Source organism: Carica papaya, chromosome 6 (genome assembly GCF_054855325.1).
Source record: "Carica papaya isolate Zhongbai chromosome 6, ASM5485532v1, whole genome shotgun sequence".
NCBI lineage: Eukaryota > Viridiplantae > Streptophyta > Magnoliopsida > Brassicales > Caricaceae > Carica > Carica papaya.
In genome coordinates, this window is record NC_142314.1 from 23,106,512 (window position 1) to 23,123,148 (window position 16,637).

At 33.1% G+C, this 16,637-nt stretch overlaps 2 protein-coding genes across 2 annotated transcripts; one reads left to right on the top strand and one right to left on the bottom strand.

The window, feature by feature from the left end:
* Nucleotides 1-960: 960 nt before the first annotated feature.
* On the top strand, nucleotides 961-3,697 carry LOC110806905 (putative peroxygenase 4). The gene is made up of 6 exons (XM_022031932.2): nucleotides 961-1,706; nucleotides 1,849-1,962; nucleotides 2,103-2,188; nucleotides 2,423-2,517; nucleotides 3,155-3,280; nucleotides 3,366-3,697. Exons 1-6 carry the CDS (start codon nucleotides 1,664-1,666, stop codon nucleotides 3,517-3,519), a joined length of 618 nt encoding a protein of 205 aa, XP_021887624.1. The 5' UTR covers nucleotides 961-1,663; the 3' UTR covers nucleotides 3,520-3,697.
* A 4,478-nt stretch (nucleotides 3,698-8,175) lies between these two features.
* On the bottom strand, nucleotides 8,176-10,759 carry LOC110806929 (trihelix transcription factor DF1-like). The gene is made up of 2 exons (XM_022031928.2): nucleotides 10,347-10,759; nucleotides 8,176-9,876 (listed from the first exon to the last, which is right to left on the bottom strand). The coding sequence occupies exons 1-2, from the start codon at nucleotides 10,568-10,570 to the stop codon at nucleotides 8,658-8,660; spliced, it is 1,443 nt and encodes a 480-aa protein (XP_021887620.2). The 5' UTR covers nucleotides 10,571-10,759; the 3' UTR covers nucleotides 8,176-8,657.
* Nucleotides 10,760-16,637: the final 5,878 nt, after the last annotated feature.

A 16,637-nucleotide genomic window follows, 5' to 3' on the forward strand; every position in this document is an offset into this window, starting at 1 on the left:
CTGTGACAGTGAAATAGTGTGATGTCTTTACTAGGCTAGCGTAACTCATTCCTTACTTAGCCATTTCAGATTAGAAGTATTTGGTTCCCGAGCCCGTTCTGCAGGAAGACGGCGAGTAGAAGCGAAAGAATTATTTAGTTTTCCTTACAGTATTCTTTCATAATATTTCCTTTAAATTAGTTTATTTTTTCTTATTTTAATTCGTTTTGATTATTGTGTAAGGGATATTAATCATAATCTGTTTTATTTCGCTTATGCACTTAGAATAAATATATATACATTTTCTTTTAATTTTCAGGACCGTTACAGTTAATATTAAAAATTAAAAAATATATATTTTAAAGTGAACATACAAAAACATATTTGTCTCAACTCAAACAAGATGATAATAAATATTAATTTTAAAAATACCATATTTATATTAAAATCCTGATAAAAAATCTCAATCTATAAATTATATTAATAAATTAAATTTTTAGTAAGTTATTAATTAAAATATGATATCACATTGGCGTCTACTAGTTACATAAGATAGTTTTTCTCTATAGCAGTAGACCATCATATTTGTCATTTTAAAGTAACTTTTATTTTATTAAATTATTGTAAATATGATTACACCTTTGATTTAATTTTATAATATTTATTTGTATATAATATTAGATCCACTAACCCTAACGTAATTTTAATTTCATCTTCAACCAGACGTCTCTCCGTTCTTCAATTTTAATTTTATCACTCCAGAACCAGAATTCACTGCACTTCCTGCGATCTTAAAAAGTACGAGGTCTGAAGTTGGTAATTACATTTTTTTTAATGCTTTCTTCCTAGTCTCACTGTTTTCCCTGGTTCTCAATCTCACTCTGCTTCTCTTCTCCGTCTCACTCATTCGATGCTTTCTTTTGCTCTTCGCGGTAAATCCGTAGGGAAGATGAGCTGCAATTTCGAGTAAGTTGGAGCAATAAGTCTCGACCGTCCTGCGGTTGGCCTTTTTATTCCTTAGATTCTTTATCGATTAGCCTTAAGATTCATATTGCCATGTTTCCTAATTCCTGGTATTTTTTTTACAAAAAGTGGAGTTCGTTTCTTAATTGATAGGTTTCTCTTAAACTGTTGTTTCCCGATTTTGATTAATAATTTACGTTTACTTTTTAGTAGACCTGGTTTTCCCATATATCTGCAACATCGATTCGAAATTGCCTATTAAGAAATTATACACACACACGCACACTCTCTCACACACACACACACACACACATACATATATCCATATGTACACACAAGAGAGAAGAACACCCAACAATTGCTATTGGTATAGATATTATTTAATCTCTCTCTACCGAATTTGGAAACCCTTATTAGAACGTTACTTTCCTTTACAAGCCCTTTCCTCCTGATCTCTGGATTAGTAGTTTTATCTTTTGATTTTTAGATATAAGTCAGTTTCCTGTTTTCTCAATATTTTCTTTTAAGATTTTTTTTCCTTTTCTTCAGCACAGTGGGTATTATAAATAGCTCCAAAACTCTCTTCAATACCATAAACGATCCGTAAGGATAAGATCCACTTCTGTTATATCTACTCTGCAGTTACTTTTTCATCTCTTTAATTCCATTGTTGTTACTTTCATAATCTCTCTTCCACTCTCTGATACCTTTGTGTGTTAATATGTATGCCTCTTTGTTGACATCACCAAACAATAATCAACAAAGTAATTACCAACTTCTCTTCTATTCAATTTCAACCTCTTTCTTTATTTCTTAAATTGAGTTGCTACTGTACTTTAACTGTCTGCATGTTATAATTACTTTATAATATTCGTTTTGAATTTTATATTTGATTATATGCTTCAGAAGTTGATGATCAGAAGGTGGTACCCACTGATCAACTTAGTGCTCTGCAAAAGCATGTTCTGTTCTTTGACAAGAACCATGATGGAATCATTTATCCATGGGAGACCTACCGAGGTGATCTTTAAGTTCTTTGTTCCCTTCAGAAAAATTCTATTATATTGATTATGCTTTTTCCAATCTTCAACAATTTAACTGTTCAAATTAATGACAAAATTTTCTGGATTTTATTATTAATTCTGCAATATCTTTAACAGGTTTTCGTGCAGTTGGTGCTGGTAGACTCTTGTCATTGTTTTTTTCTGTTTCCATCAATGTTGGTCTTAGTCGGACTACTCGTCCGGTAACTCTCCCCCCCCTCTCTCTCTCTCTCTCTCTCTCTCTCTCTCTCTCTCTCTCTCTCTCACTCTCTCTGTTTTCTCTCTCTCTGTTTTCTCTACTTGGTTTCTTTGTTTCTTTTGTAGACTTTTGGATAGTGTTAGTAAATTTTTAGTTTATATTTGTATTGGATTTAAGAACCAGCAAGTGAATTGTGTTCTTTAATATATTAATTCTACGAATTATTAATGTGAGGCAGGGAAAATTCTTTTCTCCGCTATTTCCAATTGTTGTCAAGAATATCCATATGGCCAAGCATGGGAGCGACTCTGGTGTTTATGATGATAGTGGAAGGTGTGTTATCTTTTAAGGATATAAAGTTCTCTTTGCAGATACTTTGCAAGTAGTGTTATGTTTTGTTAGATGCTATAGGTATAGTATTCTTGGTTATATTACTTTAAATTTCTATAGAGTTTTTTCTTTCCCAAAAAAAATTCTACAGTATTCTTGTTAATTTTTACTTATAAACATATAAATGCGGATTTCTGTATAAGTAAAATTCAACGATTGGTGATAAATTAGTTCAATATGAGGAGAAAAAGTTTGTGTTACAGAAAATTTGATGCTTTTTGATTGTAAATAGTGAGGCAACTATAAGCTTTTATTTCAGAATTGAGATTTTGTGCTCTCGTTCGAATTGTATACTAGTATAGAACGATTTAAAAAGTATATATATTTTATATTTAGTGACTTATTTATGTCTATTTGTTATTGAATTTTTCTACACCCACTAAATTTGCACACTTTTAATTGCTCTAACATTCCACAACAGAGTTTAGTTCTAAAAAAATAAAATACAATTTTATCAAATTATCATATATTAATTCGTGTGTCTATGCTATGTGAATGTTTTTTGTTTGATATTTTCTCCTTAAAAAAGATAGTTTTAATGAATTATAGTTAAGTGATTGATAAAGAGTCGATGTTGCAGATTTGTTCCGTCTAAATTTGAAGAGATATTCACCAAGTATGCTCGTACTCATCGTGAAGCTTTAACATCAGATGAATTGAAGGAAATGGTAAATGCTAATAGGCAACCCGAGGACTTTAAAGGAAGGTTAGTGTTTTTCATTTTATTTTATTATTAATACGCTATGATTTTAATTAATTAATTAATTATCTTTATTTATAATTAATTTCAGGATAGCGAGCTTGATGGAATGGAAGTTACTTCATCATCTTTTTAAAGATAAAAATGGTTTATTGCAGAGAGAGACAATTAGAGCTATGTTTGATGGAAGTCTCTTTGAACGGACGGAAAAGGAGAGAAAGAAGAGAGTTATTGACACAGTGTAGATTGTTATAACAGTAAATAGAAAAAAAAAAAAATGTAATTTCTAATTTCATTTCCATGATAATAATGTAGCCATCCATTACCATTAGTAGTTGTGTAATTTTTCTTTTGTTAGAATCAGAAGACAAAAAACAAAGATATCCTAGTTTCTCAATGTCTTAAAATAGACATATATACATATACAGACGCACACAAAAATCAAAGCAACCCATGTCAGCTCTTGGTTTTTAAGAATTATATATTTCGTATACGAGTAAAATTGGGATAAACGTATTTTAGCTTCAGAACTATTATTTTTGTTCAATTTATCCATTTGGTTCCTATTTTGATTTTACCTCGGATTAATCTACTTGATTTTTTTTTTTTTAAATAATTGATTTAATCATTCTCTACCCATAGTATTTAGCATTGTCAGCATTTATGTCATTGTAACACTCAAGTAATTTAATTTTTATCTTACTATTTTTATTTTTTTGTATTTGAATTTTTTATATTTTAAATTAATTTAATTTGATTTAATTTAATTTAATTTAATTTAATAAAAATAAAAATAATAATAATGATAAAATTGGGTAAATATATTATTTGGATTTAATTGAAATTGATTTTGGAAAAAATGAGTGAAAATTTGGATTCTGGGAGTGTTTTTGAAAAGAAAATCTGAAACCGGGGGTCAAAACGCAATTTAGAAAAGTTGTGCCACGTCAGCGGCCGGTCAGCAGTCCCGGCCAACCAGGACACGCCGCGTGGTAAGAAAACGCTGACCAGGGGACGGGCCACATGGGCGATCCGCGTGCGCGCGATCGGACGGCCCAGATCCGTTCCCACGCGCACGGACGACCCAGATTCACGGGTACGGACGACCCAGATTCAATTAGGCACAGACGGCCCAGATTGCGTCGCGATGGACGGTCCAGATTTAATCCCAATTAAATCGCGATCGGATGGTTTAGATTTAATCTTGATGGACGGTTGAGATTAAAAGGCAAAGGGTATAAATAACCCCACCCACACCTGACCACAAAACCCTAGCCGCCAGTACCTCGCCGGAGAAGAAGAACCAGACGCCGGAGGAGCTGGCCGCCGCCACCCGCCATCGCACCGGAGAAGTTTCTGACCGCCGATCGAGGTAAATTTTCTCCTCCTGGCTCGTTTTTCGATGCTGAGTCCGCCTATGGCCAAACTGGAGCCAAACCACCGGCCAAACGGTCGGAAAACCCAGTCGAAGTCCAGCGGCGCTGCCGCGCCCCTCTCTGTTTTTGCCTCCGATGAGGTCCTTCCCGGCCTCCGTTCGATGCAAACTTTATACCATTGTGATCACCGTTCTTTTCTCTACAGGTTGATCGGAGTCAAACATCAAAACGCGACTCACGCCGGAGGAGCCGCCGCACCCGAGAGCACCGCCGTCGGTAAGTTTCAGTTTTTCGTGATTTTTTGGCCCACCGAGGGCCCTGGGGTTGTTTTATTACAGGGACCGATGTAAGTGTGACCGAATTCGGCTGAAAACGGTCAATCCGAGGCGAATTGCCGCCGCAAGCGGCGGAGCCACCGTGCTGGAATTTCGATATTGGCCGAAAGGGGCCCTAGATCTGATTTGGGATTTTTTAGAACACGTGCAGGTACCGATAGTGCGTTTTAGTTTTCTGGGAAAAATTCAGGGAAATTAGGGACAGCCTGTAGGCACACTGTAGAGTCGAATTCAGACCCCAAAACAGGTAAGGACCCCTCACCCTATTTTCTATCACGGTATTAAAGCTTAATAAATAATTAAACTGTACTATGTGACTTTATAGATGTATAATTGATTAAGGTTGCCAATGGAGCTCGAGGTTGATACAGTGTTGGTCTATTATTGTTTGATCTAATTTTTAGTATTAAATATAGTATGATGTTTGATGTAATTATGTTATGGTCTCGTATGCATGAATCATGGTTTCTTTTATTATGGTTTATATTATGGTGAACCCGATACTGTGTTGTCTTATTTGGTGTCAATTACTGGTTTACATGTTTGTGTATGATTGGATGAGTGAGACCAAGGAAAATGGCAAAAAGGTTATGTGAATTGATGAGTGAATAATGTGGACAGCCTGACTAGATATCCTGGGAGATGGTGGACGGACCGGGTCCGTAAGGAACCCTACCGGGAACGTGGTCTCTCATACCGGATGGGATATGGAGACCTTATGTGTTTTGGCGCCCATACCGGACGGGGTATGAGGACAGCCCGTTTCACCCTCATACCGGACGGGGTATTGAGGTTCATGGTTTTGGCGCCCATACCGGACGGGGTATGGGGACGGCCCTGGAATCATGTTGTAAATGTTAATGGTTCACGTGTAGCGGGGTCCCCCTATGGATCCCCATGGATACTAGTAGGCACCAAAAAGAGGAAATCTGTTTTTTGATGATTGAAATGTAAAGACGTGGTAAGTGTTATGTTATCCAGTTTATATGATTTCATGATGATGATAATGTTATTGCTTTCATATGTTGTTTTCATGGATCTCACCGAGGTAAGTGGACGGTAAAGGTTTTTATGTTAATAAACGAGTTCGTTATAAATTATGCTCCATTGGTCATTTTTGTTTTCTACCCACCTTTACTTCCGTGGCGGTGAGATAGTGTGATGTCTTTACTGGGCTAGTGTAGCTCATTCTTTATTTAACTATTTCAGATCAGGAAGACATTGTTCCCGAGCCCGTTCCGCTGGAAGACAGCGAAGGGAACGCCTAAAGACTTCATAGTTATATTTATAGTTCTTATTTCGAGTATCTCTTTTAGTTAGTTTGTTCCTTCATGTTTTGAGTACGTTTTGGTTATTGTGTAAGAGATGTTAATCAAAATTTTTATTACGCTTCCGCATTTGAGATTTTTAATACATATATTTCATTTAAATTTCTGGGGCCGTTACAATCATAGTTTACAAAATTCGTAAGTGGCTGGCCTTTTTAATTGTGTGTTTTTTTACATTAGTTGTCACAGTGTTGCCTTACTTAAGAATTTACATGGTAGTCATTATAATTTGAACCAGTTTAAGAAAAAAAAAATCCCCAAATCCTTAATTCCACGAATCCCAAAATCCAAATACTTTTCTTCACTTTTGATGAATGATGGTTGTCTCCACGGTCTTCTTCTTCACACTTTGCCTTTTCACTCAATAAAGACTTTTAGAGACACAAAAACCAGTGTGAAATGTAACATGAAACACTTTTTCTCTTCCCATCTTGACATGTGCTGCGTAAGAATAGCATTTGGTAAAAGCTTGTGTGAAATGTAGATGTTAAATTGCTTCTTCGCATATAAAACTATTTGGATAGAAAATTTACACTTACATGTGCAAATGAATTTTCAAATGATAACTTCACAAACTTAAAGAAATTGAATCACAGTCTATGTGAAGTTCCTATTTAACATTTAATTTAGATATTGTCTTTTAGAGTTTTCTAAACTTGTGTGAAATAAAACGTAAAATGGTCTTTCCCAAATCTTGTCACTCTTCATTTGGAAATAAAAAATCATGATATTCAAATCTTTCTTTACATTGGAAACTGCTTATAATTATATATACATAGCACATGTATGTGTTTAGTGTTATTTTACAAAATATGGAAAAAAAGACTCATGAAAGAGTTCTTAATCAAATTTTAAAGACCTCAAAACTTATTTTCAATTCTATAAACATATGTTCATTCAGTTTGGAGTAATTACCTTTATTGATATTAAGCTGCTTTTATAAAATTCAAGTCATGTCTAATTATTATCTCCATATAGCTCATAAAAGAAGTTTATAAATTACAAGTTTCAAACAGGGCTTTGTACTCGGTCCAAAACTGGGCCAAAGACCGGACCGGGACTAGACTAGAAAACTTGGTTTCAACATGCTGGGATTGAGGATTAGGCAATAGTTCGTCCAATCCGGTTGGACAAAACAACTGGTCTCGATCCGATTTTCCAGTTTAGACTGAATTACATACGCCACCCAGTTCCAAAGTGTGATGGACCACTTACAAGATGTATATATTTGATATACAAGAAAAGCTTTACTCAAGAGTTTCATCCAAATTAATTAACATATTTCTTAATGAGAATCTAAATTAAATAAAAAATAAAAAGAAATCCTTGGATCAATCTGCTGTTTGTTATTCGGGTCATTCAAATGGGATACATCAAAAACATTATTCCATTTAAATCCATGAATTCGTAAGTAAGCTCAAGGTGTAAAAAGAGATGCATATTCACAATCTTCATTTGATGCATCAAATCTAGGGCGGATTTATGAAGTCTATTTTTTTTTTATCCAACAAATTTTTGTACAATCCGACCAGACTTGAATTATATACAAATATATATGTTTTAAACTCAACGCCAATCTGATCTTCATTTGATCAAAAGTTAAATCCGACCCTGACTCATTTTTTTTTCTTATAAAATAAGAACAAGTCTATTCTGATCTATCAGATTTACTTATTGTGTTACAAGAATTTGCATTAATAAAAACAAAATCCCATGTAATGACAGTTGACTTATATGATTAAATTTACTGATGAATTCCAGATTGAATGTTCAAGAACAGCGTGTAAAGCGACCTAACATTTTCAACGCAAGTGATGTAACCGAAATGAAAAAAGCGAGAGGAATAGAAAAAGGTTAACCAATAAAGAAAACAAAATAGAATCATTGGCAAAATTATGTCAACAATTTGTCCTTTGTAAATATACACTATTGCTTTCTCATGAAGGATATAATTGAATACTTCAAACAAAAAGCAGACCTCTTAGTTGCAGCATTATGACTTTGCTAATCTACATTGAATCATACAATACATACCCAACAATTTCCAGTTTGCCACACAGAGGGCTTATTGCTCTTCCAACTGCCAAAAAGCCTAAAAACAAGTATATATAAGTATACATGTATTTCACTCCAATTTCCTCATTCTACACTCAAGCACTTATTCAACAGATGATGAACATGTACATATATAGCTAGATATGCATTATATCTTGTACCAAAATGAAGTTTCTAAAATCTCAAAGTAACCCAAACAAGCCATGTGACCAGCCTTCAACTATGACCCTACACTAATAAACAAGACCCACAATCATCGTCCAAAAAGTGGGTTCTCTTCATTCTCTTTTCACTCTATGATTTCCATGGAGAATGAATTATCAGCTCCAATCTGATAATTATTTCCTTCATCTTCATTATCTCTATGTTCTTCACTCTGATCAGCACTCTCGCTTTCTCCATCCTCTACGTGCAAGTCAGGTCGTTGCTCTTCTTGGGAATCCATCATATGCATCAAAAGCTCCTCTGGCTTCATGTTGTAACCTGAACTAACTGAACTATCTGGCTTCCTAGTCTTCTCTTTATAGAGAGCATCAAGCTGTTGAAAATAAGGACATGTCTTTGAATCCTCTGACCTCTTCTTATTGCTTTCCTTAACCTTTTTGAAGTATTTGTTCATGTTCTCCCATTTTTCTTTACATCTTTTTGCATTTCGATCATAACCAAGCTTCTTCATGGCAGCTGATATCTCCTCCCAAAGAGGCCCTTTAGGAGCAGTTTCATCATACTGTGTGTCCAAATTAGCCCTCAACTTAATCAAAGCCTCAATTTCTTCTTTAGGCCACCGAGATGAGCTCATCTGATGAATAAAATTTTCACCACCGTCACCATCTTCCTGCCTCTCAACCACTTTCTCAACTGCAACTGGAATCTGAGGCATTTGCACCGAGTTTGTTTGTTCCGAGAACTTCTGCAGAAATGCAAGCACAGCAGCATCCTTTGCAGCTACAACTGATCTTTCTTGGACCAGAAGCTCACGCTCTCTCTTAATCCTTGCTAATTCTTGCATCTTCCATGCCTCCTCTCTTGCTATCCTATCTTGTTCAAACTTCTCTATTGCCTCTACAAACTTCTTTTGCAAATTCTCTTGCTTCTCCATCACTTTCCTCATTAAACCTTCAAAAAACTCTGCTAGTTTTCTCTTCTTCTTATGCATTCCATCAGATTCTTTACTTGAAAATGATGTTGAAGGCGAGGTGTCAGCATAATTTGTAGTGGGATTCTTTATGGAACATGGAATAGGATCATGGGCAAAATTAACATGAGATATGTTTGTTGGTACTGTATTTATTGGCGGCGGCATGCTAGTTTGAACACTATCTAGCGGAGGAGGCATGTATAAAGAATTGTGGTTATCTAGAGCCTCTAGTTGCTCAAAAAACCTATAAGTCTTGGAATTTGACCGACCAGACCGGCATTCTTTGGTTCTTCTATGGTACTTAAAAATGTTCTCAAACTTCTCCTTGCATTTCTTTGCACTTCGGTTGTATCCAAGCTCAGATAATTTCCTGATAACATTAACAACACTATAAACTCCATGGCCGAGGGTTAATACTCCAACTTTGAAGAGACAACTTAGTGGAATCCTTCAACCTACAAGCTAAACATGAAGTAATCTCAACCTAGAAATCAATGTCCTAACAATTTCTGTAAATAAATTGAGACCCAAACCAACGTTAACATTTGGTTCTAAAAATCAAACCACAGATAACTTGGTATTATCACCATTGAAACTGGACTGTAAAATCAAGAATTTGATGCAGACATGTCAAAAAGAATTTGATGCAGACATGTCAAAAAGAAATAAAGAGAACGCACCCACGATTGGAAGGTCAAAACTTTTCTAAATTTCCTAAGAAAGCAATTAAAAGAACGAACAAATTCAGGAAAAAAAACAAGACCCAACAAAGAAAAGAAAAAAAAAAGGCAAAGATAAGCAAATTAAGACAAAAAGGGGGGAAGGGGTGAAGAAGCTCACCGGGAAACTTCTTCCCATAGAGGAGCCTTATGACCAGAGTCCCTAAACGCAGCGTCCATATCAGACCTTATCTTTAACAAAGCCAGAGTCTCCTCCCGCGGCCACCGGTTACCGGGAAAGTACCGATCACTCTCTTCAACCTTCACTCGTCCCTCCTCCTGTCCAAGCCTGTCAGCAGCCTCCTCAGTATCCCGGTTGTCGGTGACGGAAGTAGAATTTTCCATGGTCACCAGTGAATTAAAGCTGAAAAAGGAAGTGAATTTTGCAGGGGTGGGAAAATGGGCATTAAGAAAGATTAAAATTTTTAACTGGGCAGCGAGGGTTTTTGAAGATGGGCTTTAGCTTTCCACAAGCTAGGCGTCTTTGTTGGTTGGGTTTTTTGTAGGTAAACAAAGGAGGGAAGAAGGTGAATTAGGGTTCTTCGTAGGGATAAAGACGTGACATGAGGAAGCGGTTTCTTTACATGTCAAATTCTGATTGGTTGAGATATTTGACTTTTTAAAACCTTTGACTCATTTCGTAATGTTAAAATTTCAGTCAAGTTTTGTGGCTTAAAAGTTGTGGCGCCAAAATATATAGGTAAATAAATAAGAAATAATGGAAAAGAAAATGAATGACACTAATTTTCCTCAAGTATATTCTAATTTATGCTTATTTTCTTGTACCTAAATTATATGTTTGTTTTTAAATATTGAAAAACATTAAATTGAATCAAATTTAATGTATTTGGCTGCGCTTCTGACCTACCTTTTTGGTTAATTAATTTATTTTTTAATCTATGCGTATATTTATTACTTAATGTTCTTGTCACATTTACTTTTAAAATAAGTAGCATAATTAATATTTTACTCTCTTAAGAAAATAGATATGACTATTTCATGTATTACTTCCTATTTATAATATTAAACTTATTATGGACAAATAAAAATTAGTGGAAAACACTAAAAATGATTTTATTTCAAATAAGAAATCACTAAAATAATTAAGTATCTTTTTATTAACAAAATCATAATTTCACAATCATTTTTAACGTATTTATTGTAAACATTTTAATTTTTTGTATTTTAGTATTGTATTTATTTTTTTAATTAAATTATACTTTGATGCCTATGAAGATGTATCATAACATAATGTTATTCTTTTGAGTTTCCATAATTGACATGGTATTCGAGCCAACTAACAAATTCTGAAACTACATTTCCTTCTTTTTTATCTTGAAAAACTTCTCCCTTTTATATCTCTATGTGTTCCCCTCCCTATCATATCACTCATTTTCCATTAAGGTTACCACGACAAATTACCTATTGTGAAAGACTAAATTTCTTTTATTCTAAAATATTAAAACTTATATGGCTTTGTTGATAGATTTTTATCACCTTCACGAGGAAGACTTACTATATTAATGGCTCTTTAATTATCAATCCTCATTGTACTAATTAGTTCCACAAGGATTAAATGTTAATGGCTCAGCTCTTATCTTACGTAACAGAAGAAATATCACCTTATGTATGGCCTAGAAACTTGCCTTCAATCTTGGACTTCACAAAGTGTTTGCATCCATTTCATAACTTGCCAACCACAGCTCAATATGATCTTTCAAGAACTATAACATAAGGATAAAAATAGTCTTTCAGTGCCTCAAAGAAGCAAAACTTAGTGCTAATAAGCTTGTAGGTAGATATATATCAACTATGGAATTTAATGCAGTTATTTTCTTTCATTTATGCCTAAATTATAATTCTCTTATTACAATTCTCAAACTAAAATATGACTCCATCCCATTCCATGAACTACATTGATCTTACCTTGTCAATCCATGACTAAACCCATTATTATAAATGTTGCAGTCAAATCAAGTCACACCACTCACCATACCTCAAAAAGATTTTGATAATTTCTAAAACAATGGAAATTATGATAGCTAAAAAAAAGAGAGGTCTTTACCAAATATGTAATGTCCAAAATCACACTACATATCAATGTCGCAAGTGATACCAAAAATCTCATAATTACAATGCAATGCCATCAAAATCTACAAGAACATTTGATGTAGAATCCTACATCAACAATGTAATACAAAACTCACATAATTTTAATTAGTAACATAGAATTAATCCCTAAATAAACCTTCTTACTTAACCCACTATCAATAGATGCTAAGAATTAAGGTAATTGAAAAAAATTAAAGACTTGATAAAACGCCACAAGGTTACCTTGATAAGTTGAACCAATTCCTCATTCAATAAGAGGGATGAAAAACATCTCACTTGCTAAAAGATAAAACTTTTGTAATTTTATTAATTGAAAACTTTATGATTACAACCATGAGTTGAAAACCTATTTACAGTTATAGGCATGTGCATTACGAGGAAATATATCTCATAAATTAATTGTAAAACTTACATAAGAAATCAAATCATACTAGAATCGGAAAAAAATTACAATTATGAAGATTAGAACCATAATAGTTTAGATATTTTGTTCCTTTGTGGAAACCTCTTCAATAGTGAAGATGTTCATTAATTATAAAAGTTTTTGACTGTGGAAATATGGAAAATTAGAGTTGGCTTTATGACTCCATAGGGAAGACACCAATTTTATCCAAATCCTTCCAAGATCTTGAGTTCATTACTCCTTAAATGTGGTTGCTTCCTTTGAATGGGTGGAATCAGCTAAGGAAGATCTTTTTCCCTTGAAGGCCAGTTCTCCTCGAATATTTAAGACTTGATTGCTTACTTTGATGGAAAAGAAAAGGAAAATTTCCAACTTAGAAAAAAAACCTCTCAGGTGAGAAACTTTTTTCACACGTGAGGAAGATTTTCCCATTTTGTTTCCTCGAGTTCTTCCCTTAATTAGAGTAAGAGTGCATGAACATTCTTGCCCTTAGCCGAATGGGCTTAAGCACATTCCCTTATAGGCTTCTATATTAATCTATCCCTTGATATAATCAAGGGAGTCTTCTCAAGTCCCTTGGTCATATTTGTTTTACTTGGTCTACTTATTATTAGGATGTTTCTTTCATTGTCTTAAATCCATCATATAAGGCTTCCAAGCTTTGGTTCCCTCCATGTGAGCATTTAATGTGGTATATTTTTATCATATTTTTTATGCTCTTATTACTTCAATTTGTAAAAAAATGGAATGCATTTAGGGTTACAAAATCAAGTTACAAGTACAACTGTGATACAGGTGCTTTGATGAAGAAAAGAGACACAAAAAAAGGCTAAAAAGAAAAGAAAAGAAGAGTAAGAAATCAACCCAAACCAGCAACAATAGCTCTAACATCTTGAATCTTTGCGCTTTATTGTGTGGTCAAAACTCTATTAATTTGGGCCTAATGGTCATTTTAAATTTCTACTGATAATTAATTTCTCCATATTTTAAATTACTAATATTTCTATATTTTAAATTTTTACCATGTTTTATTTTATTAAGTTTGGTATATGATTATTTAAAATATTTAAATAAAAAAATAAAATAAAATAAAATAAGAGACGAAAAAGAGGAAAAAAGAAAGAAAAGAAAGGAAAACCAAAAAAGGAGAAAATCTTCCCCATACCCGCTTCCATGCCTCCCTATGCCTTGCGAGTCCCACGGCGACCCACTCCTCACCCACCTGGATGCTTGTCATGTGGCACAAATTCAAGCTTTTTTCTTACCTATTTAAAGGTTCTCTTTTCCTCATTTTTCCACACTTCATTTCTTATTCCCTTTTCATTTTCTAGAGAGAGATTTTAGATTTAGAAATAGAAAATTTTAGAGAGAGAAAGAAATAAGAAAGAAGGAGAAAAGGTAGGACTTTTAAGAGCTTGTTCGATATTTTCCCTTCGTCCTATGTCCATTTTTAAAATAGAGATAAGTTAAAATCTAGAGAGAGAAAGTGAAATTCTATATAGAAAAAGCAAGGTAAGAGGTATATAAAGTATTATTCGAAGTTGTTTACTTTTTAAACCTTATCCGTGTATTTTAAATATTGTTTCCTTTATTGAATTTATATGGAACTCACCCCTAATATGTGCTCTCTAGATGTTATGGAAATTCAGGATTGGCTCCCTGAGTTATCTTGAAGTTTGATTAGAACCAGTTACAAATCCTTAAAAATTCTTTAAGAAATAATTCAAGTGCAATAGTTATTTTGCACTTTGATATAAAATCATGTAAGGACTCTACCTTTTTGTATTTAATATTTAGGATTGCTAATTTATGGCATTTGATGTAAGTTTTAATTTTAGATTGCTTTGTAAGGGATTTATATTTTCTACTTCAATGTCCAAATTTTTTTTAGCACTTGTAACTACTTAGTAGTTGGCTCCTTTTTACCCATTAGGTATTTGGTATGTTACAATAGCCCAAGCTTAGATCTAAAATCCAGCCCAGCAATACTCAATAAAACATGTTGTTCTTGGGAAAAAAAGAAAAAAAGAAAAAATATATATATGTATATATATATGCAGAAACATAAAGAGGCGGGGGAGGCCTCTGAAAAAAGGGCTGAAGGGAAATAAGAAAAAGAGTTGAAGAGGAAAGAGGACGCTAAAAAGGGAAGAAAAGGCATGCGAAATGTGATCTCTTCTCTTCCTTCCGCATATAAAAAAAGGAGTAACAGAGAGAGAGAAGGCAACAACTAGCAGACAGAAACAAAAAAAAAAAAAGAAGAGAAGAAACTTGCAGAGGCAGAGAAAGAGAGATACCAAAGAGCAGAAGCGAAGCGGCATGCTGAGTTGAGAAGCAGATTCGAAGCAAAAATGCGATTGCAGAACATAAACTCAGACAAGCAAAAGCGGAGCTCGACAGCGAGTTTGGAGGACCCGACGCGACCTGGTGGAGAGCTAAGCAAAACATAGAGTTTGATAGGGAGAGAAACTAATCAAGTAATATATTTATATTTTTTTATTAGTAAATTTTTGTGATTGAAATTTTCAGAATTTTTGGAACTCTGAATATTTGAATTTATTTTTAATTATTACATGATTAAATATCTCTCATTATAATTGTTGTTGCTTAATCCATCATGTTGGCTAAATTTTCTTACTAGAGTAATTGATGTAATCTGAATCAAAGGTAAATTTGTTATTAAATTTTTAGCTTTCTTCTAGTTGTAATTTAGCAGTATTAAACTTAATTAGGTTGTGAAAATTAGCTACCTCATAGCTTTATTTGTAATTGATAGTTTTAGAGTAACGAGAGTAAAATTTTATCAATTAGACATATACTGTTAATTGTTAATTAGACTTGAATAGGAGTAAAATAGTCGAGTTAATATGAAAAAATTAAATTATCACATATTTAATTGAATAAAATTAATAATTATTATAAAAAGTTAGTAATTGTTAATTGATAGACTTATGGAATACTGGGAAGTAACCCGAAAGTACATTAAGATAATTTGACAATTGCAGACTAGATCAAATCGATTACAAAATTAAAACGCAAATAAACCCAAGATTCAAGTTAAATCAATTACTTTGGTGCGTTTCTGCTGATAAATTTTTCTCAGTTCAAATTATCTTGCTTTGATTAAATTATTTTAATTTTTATAAAAATTTAATTTTAATTTCTAGATAATAGTAGAATTTTCTACAATTTTGTACTTGATACGCAATTTATGTGAAATGATACTCAACTAATTATTTTATTTCTTGAATAATTTCGTGCATTTGTGAATTAACCCATCAAGTTTTTGGCACCGTTGCTGGGGATTGTTAGTATCAATATCAATACTAAGAGTTCTATTATTAATCTAGAGTTTATTTTTTTTATTTTTTTATTTTTAATTTAAGTTTAATTTTTTTATTTTATTTATTTGTTTATATATAAATTTATTTTATTTTTAGTTTACTTGCATTTTTAGTTTTTATTTTTTTATTTTAATTTAATTTATTTTTATTTTTATTTATTATTTTTAATTTAAGTGCAACTTTTTTATTTTGTTTTTTTTAATTTTATTTTTATTTACTATTGTTTTGTGAGCAGATTATGCCATTTCTTTTTCTATTTTCAATTGGTTTATGAGTCAATCAAACAACGCAAAACTGCTTTCTATAAATACAGAGATCGAAAAGACTTGTAGGCAATTGAATAGGGAGAGAATGGAAAATTTGGTAGTAGAAAGGCAAATGAGAGTTGAGATGGTTGAACTCGAAGAAATTAGACGAACAGGGGATGTTTTGAGGTTTGGATTATCTGAATGATGGCATAACAAGTAATTGTATGCAGCGGAGCAAATTATTATAAATCCCTTACCAAAATATATATGAGTTCCAATTATATATATATAATTGAGCTCAGAAG

Excerpts from the sequence above, each read along its gene's own strand:
- LOC110806905 (XM_022031932.2), top strand. The coding sequence starts at position 1,664 with ATGTATGCCTCTTTGTTGACATCACCAAACAATAATCAACAAA. Across the intron at positions 1,963-2,102 it reads TCCATGGGAGACCTACCGAG|GTTTTCGTGCAGTTGGTGCT; the intron begins GTGATCTTTAAG and ends TATCTTTAACAG. Across the intron at positions 2,518-3,154 it reads GTTTATGATGATAGTGGAAG|ATTTGTTCCGTCTAAATTTG; the intron begins GTGTGTTATCTT and ends TCGATGTTGCAG.
- LOC110806929 (XM_022031928.2), bottom strand. The coding sequence starts at position 10,570 with ATGGAAAATTCTACTTCCGTCACCGACAACCGGGATACTGAGGAGGCT. Across the intron at positions 9,877-10,346 it reads CTATGGGAAGAAGTTTCCCG|GAAATTATCTGAGCTTGGAT; the intron begins GTGAGCTTCTTC and ends TAATGTTATCAG.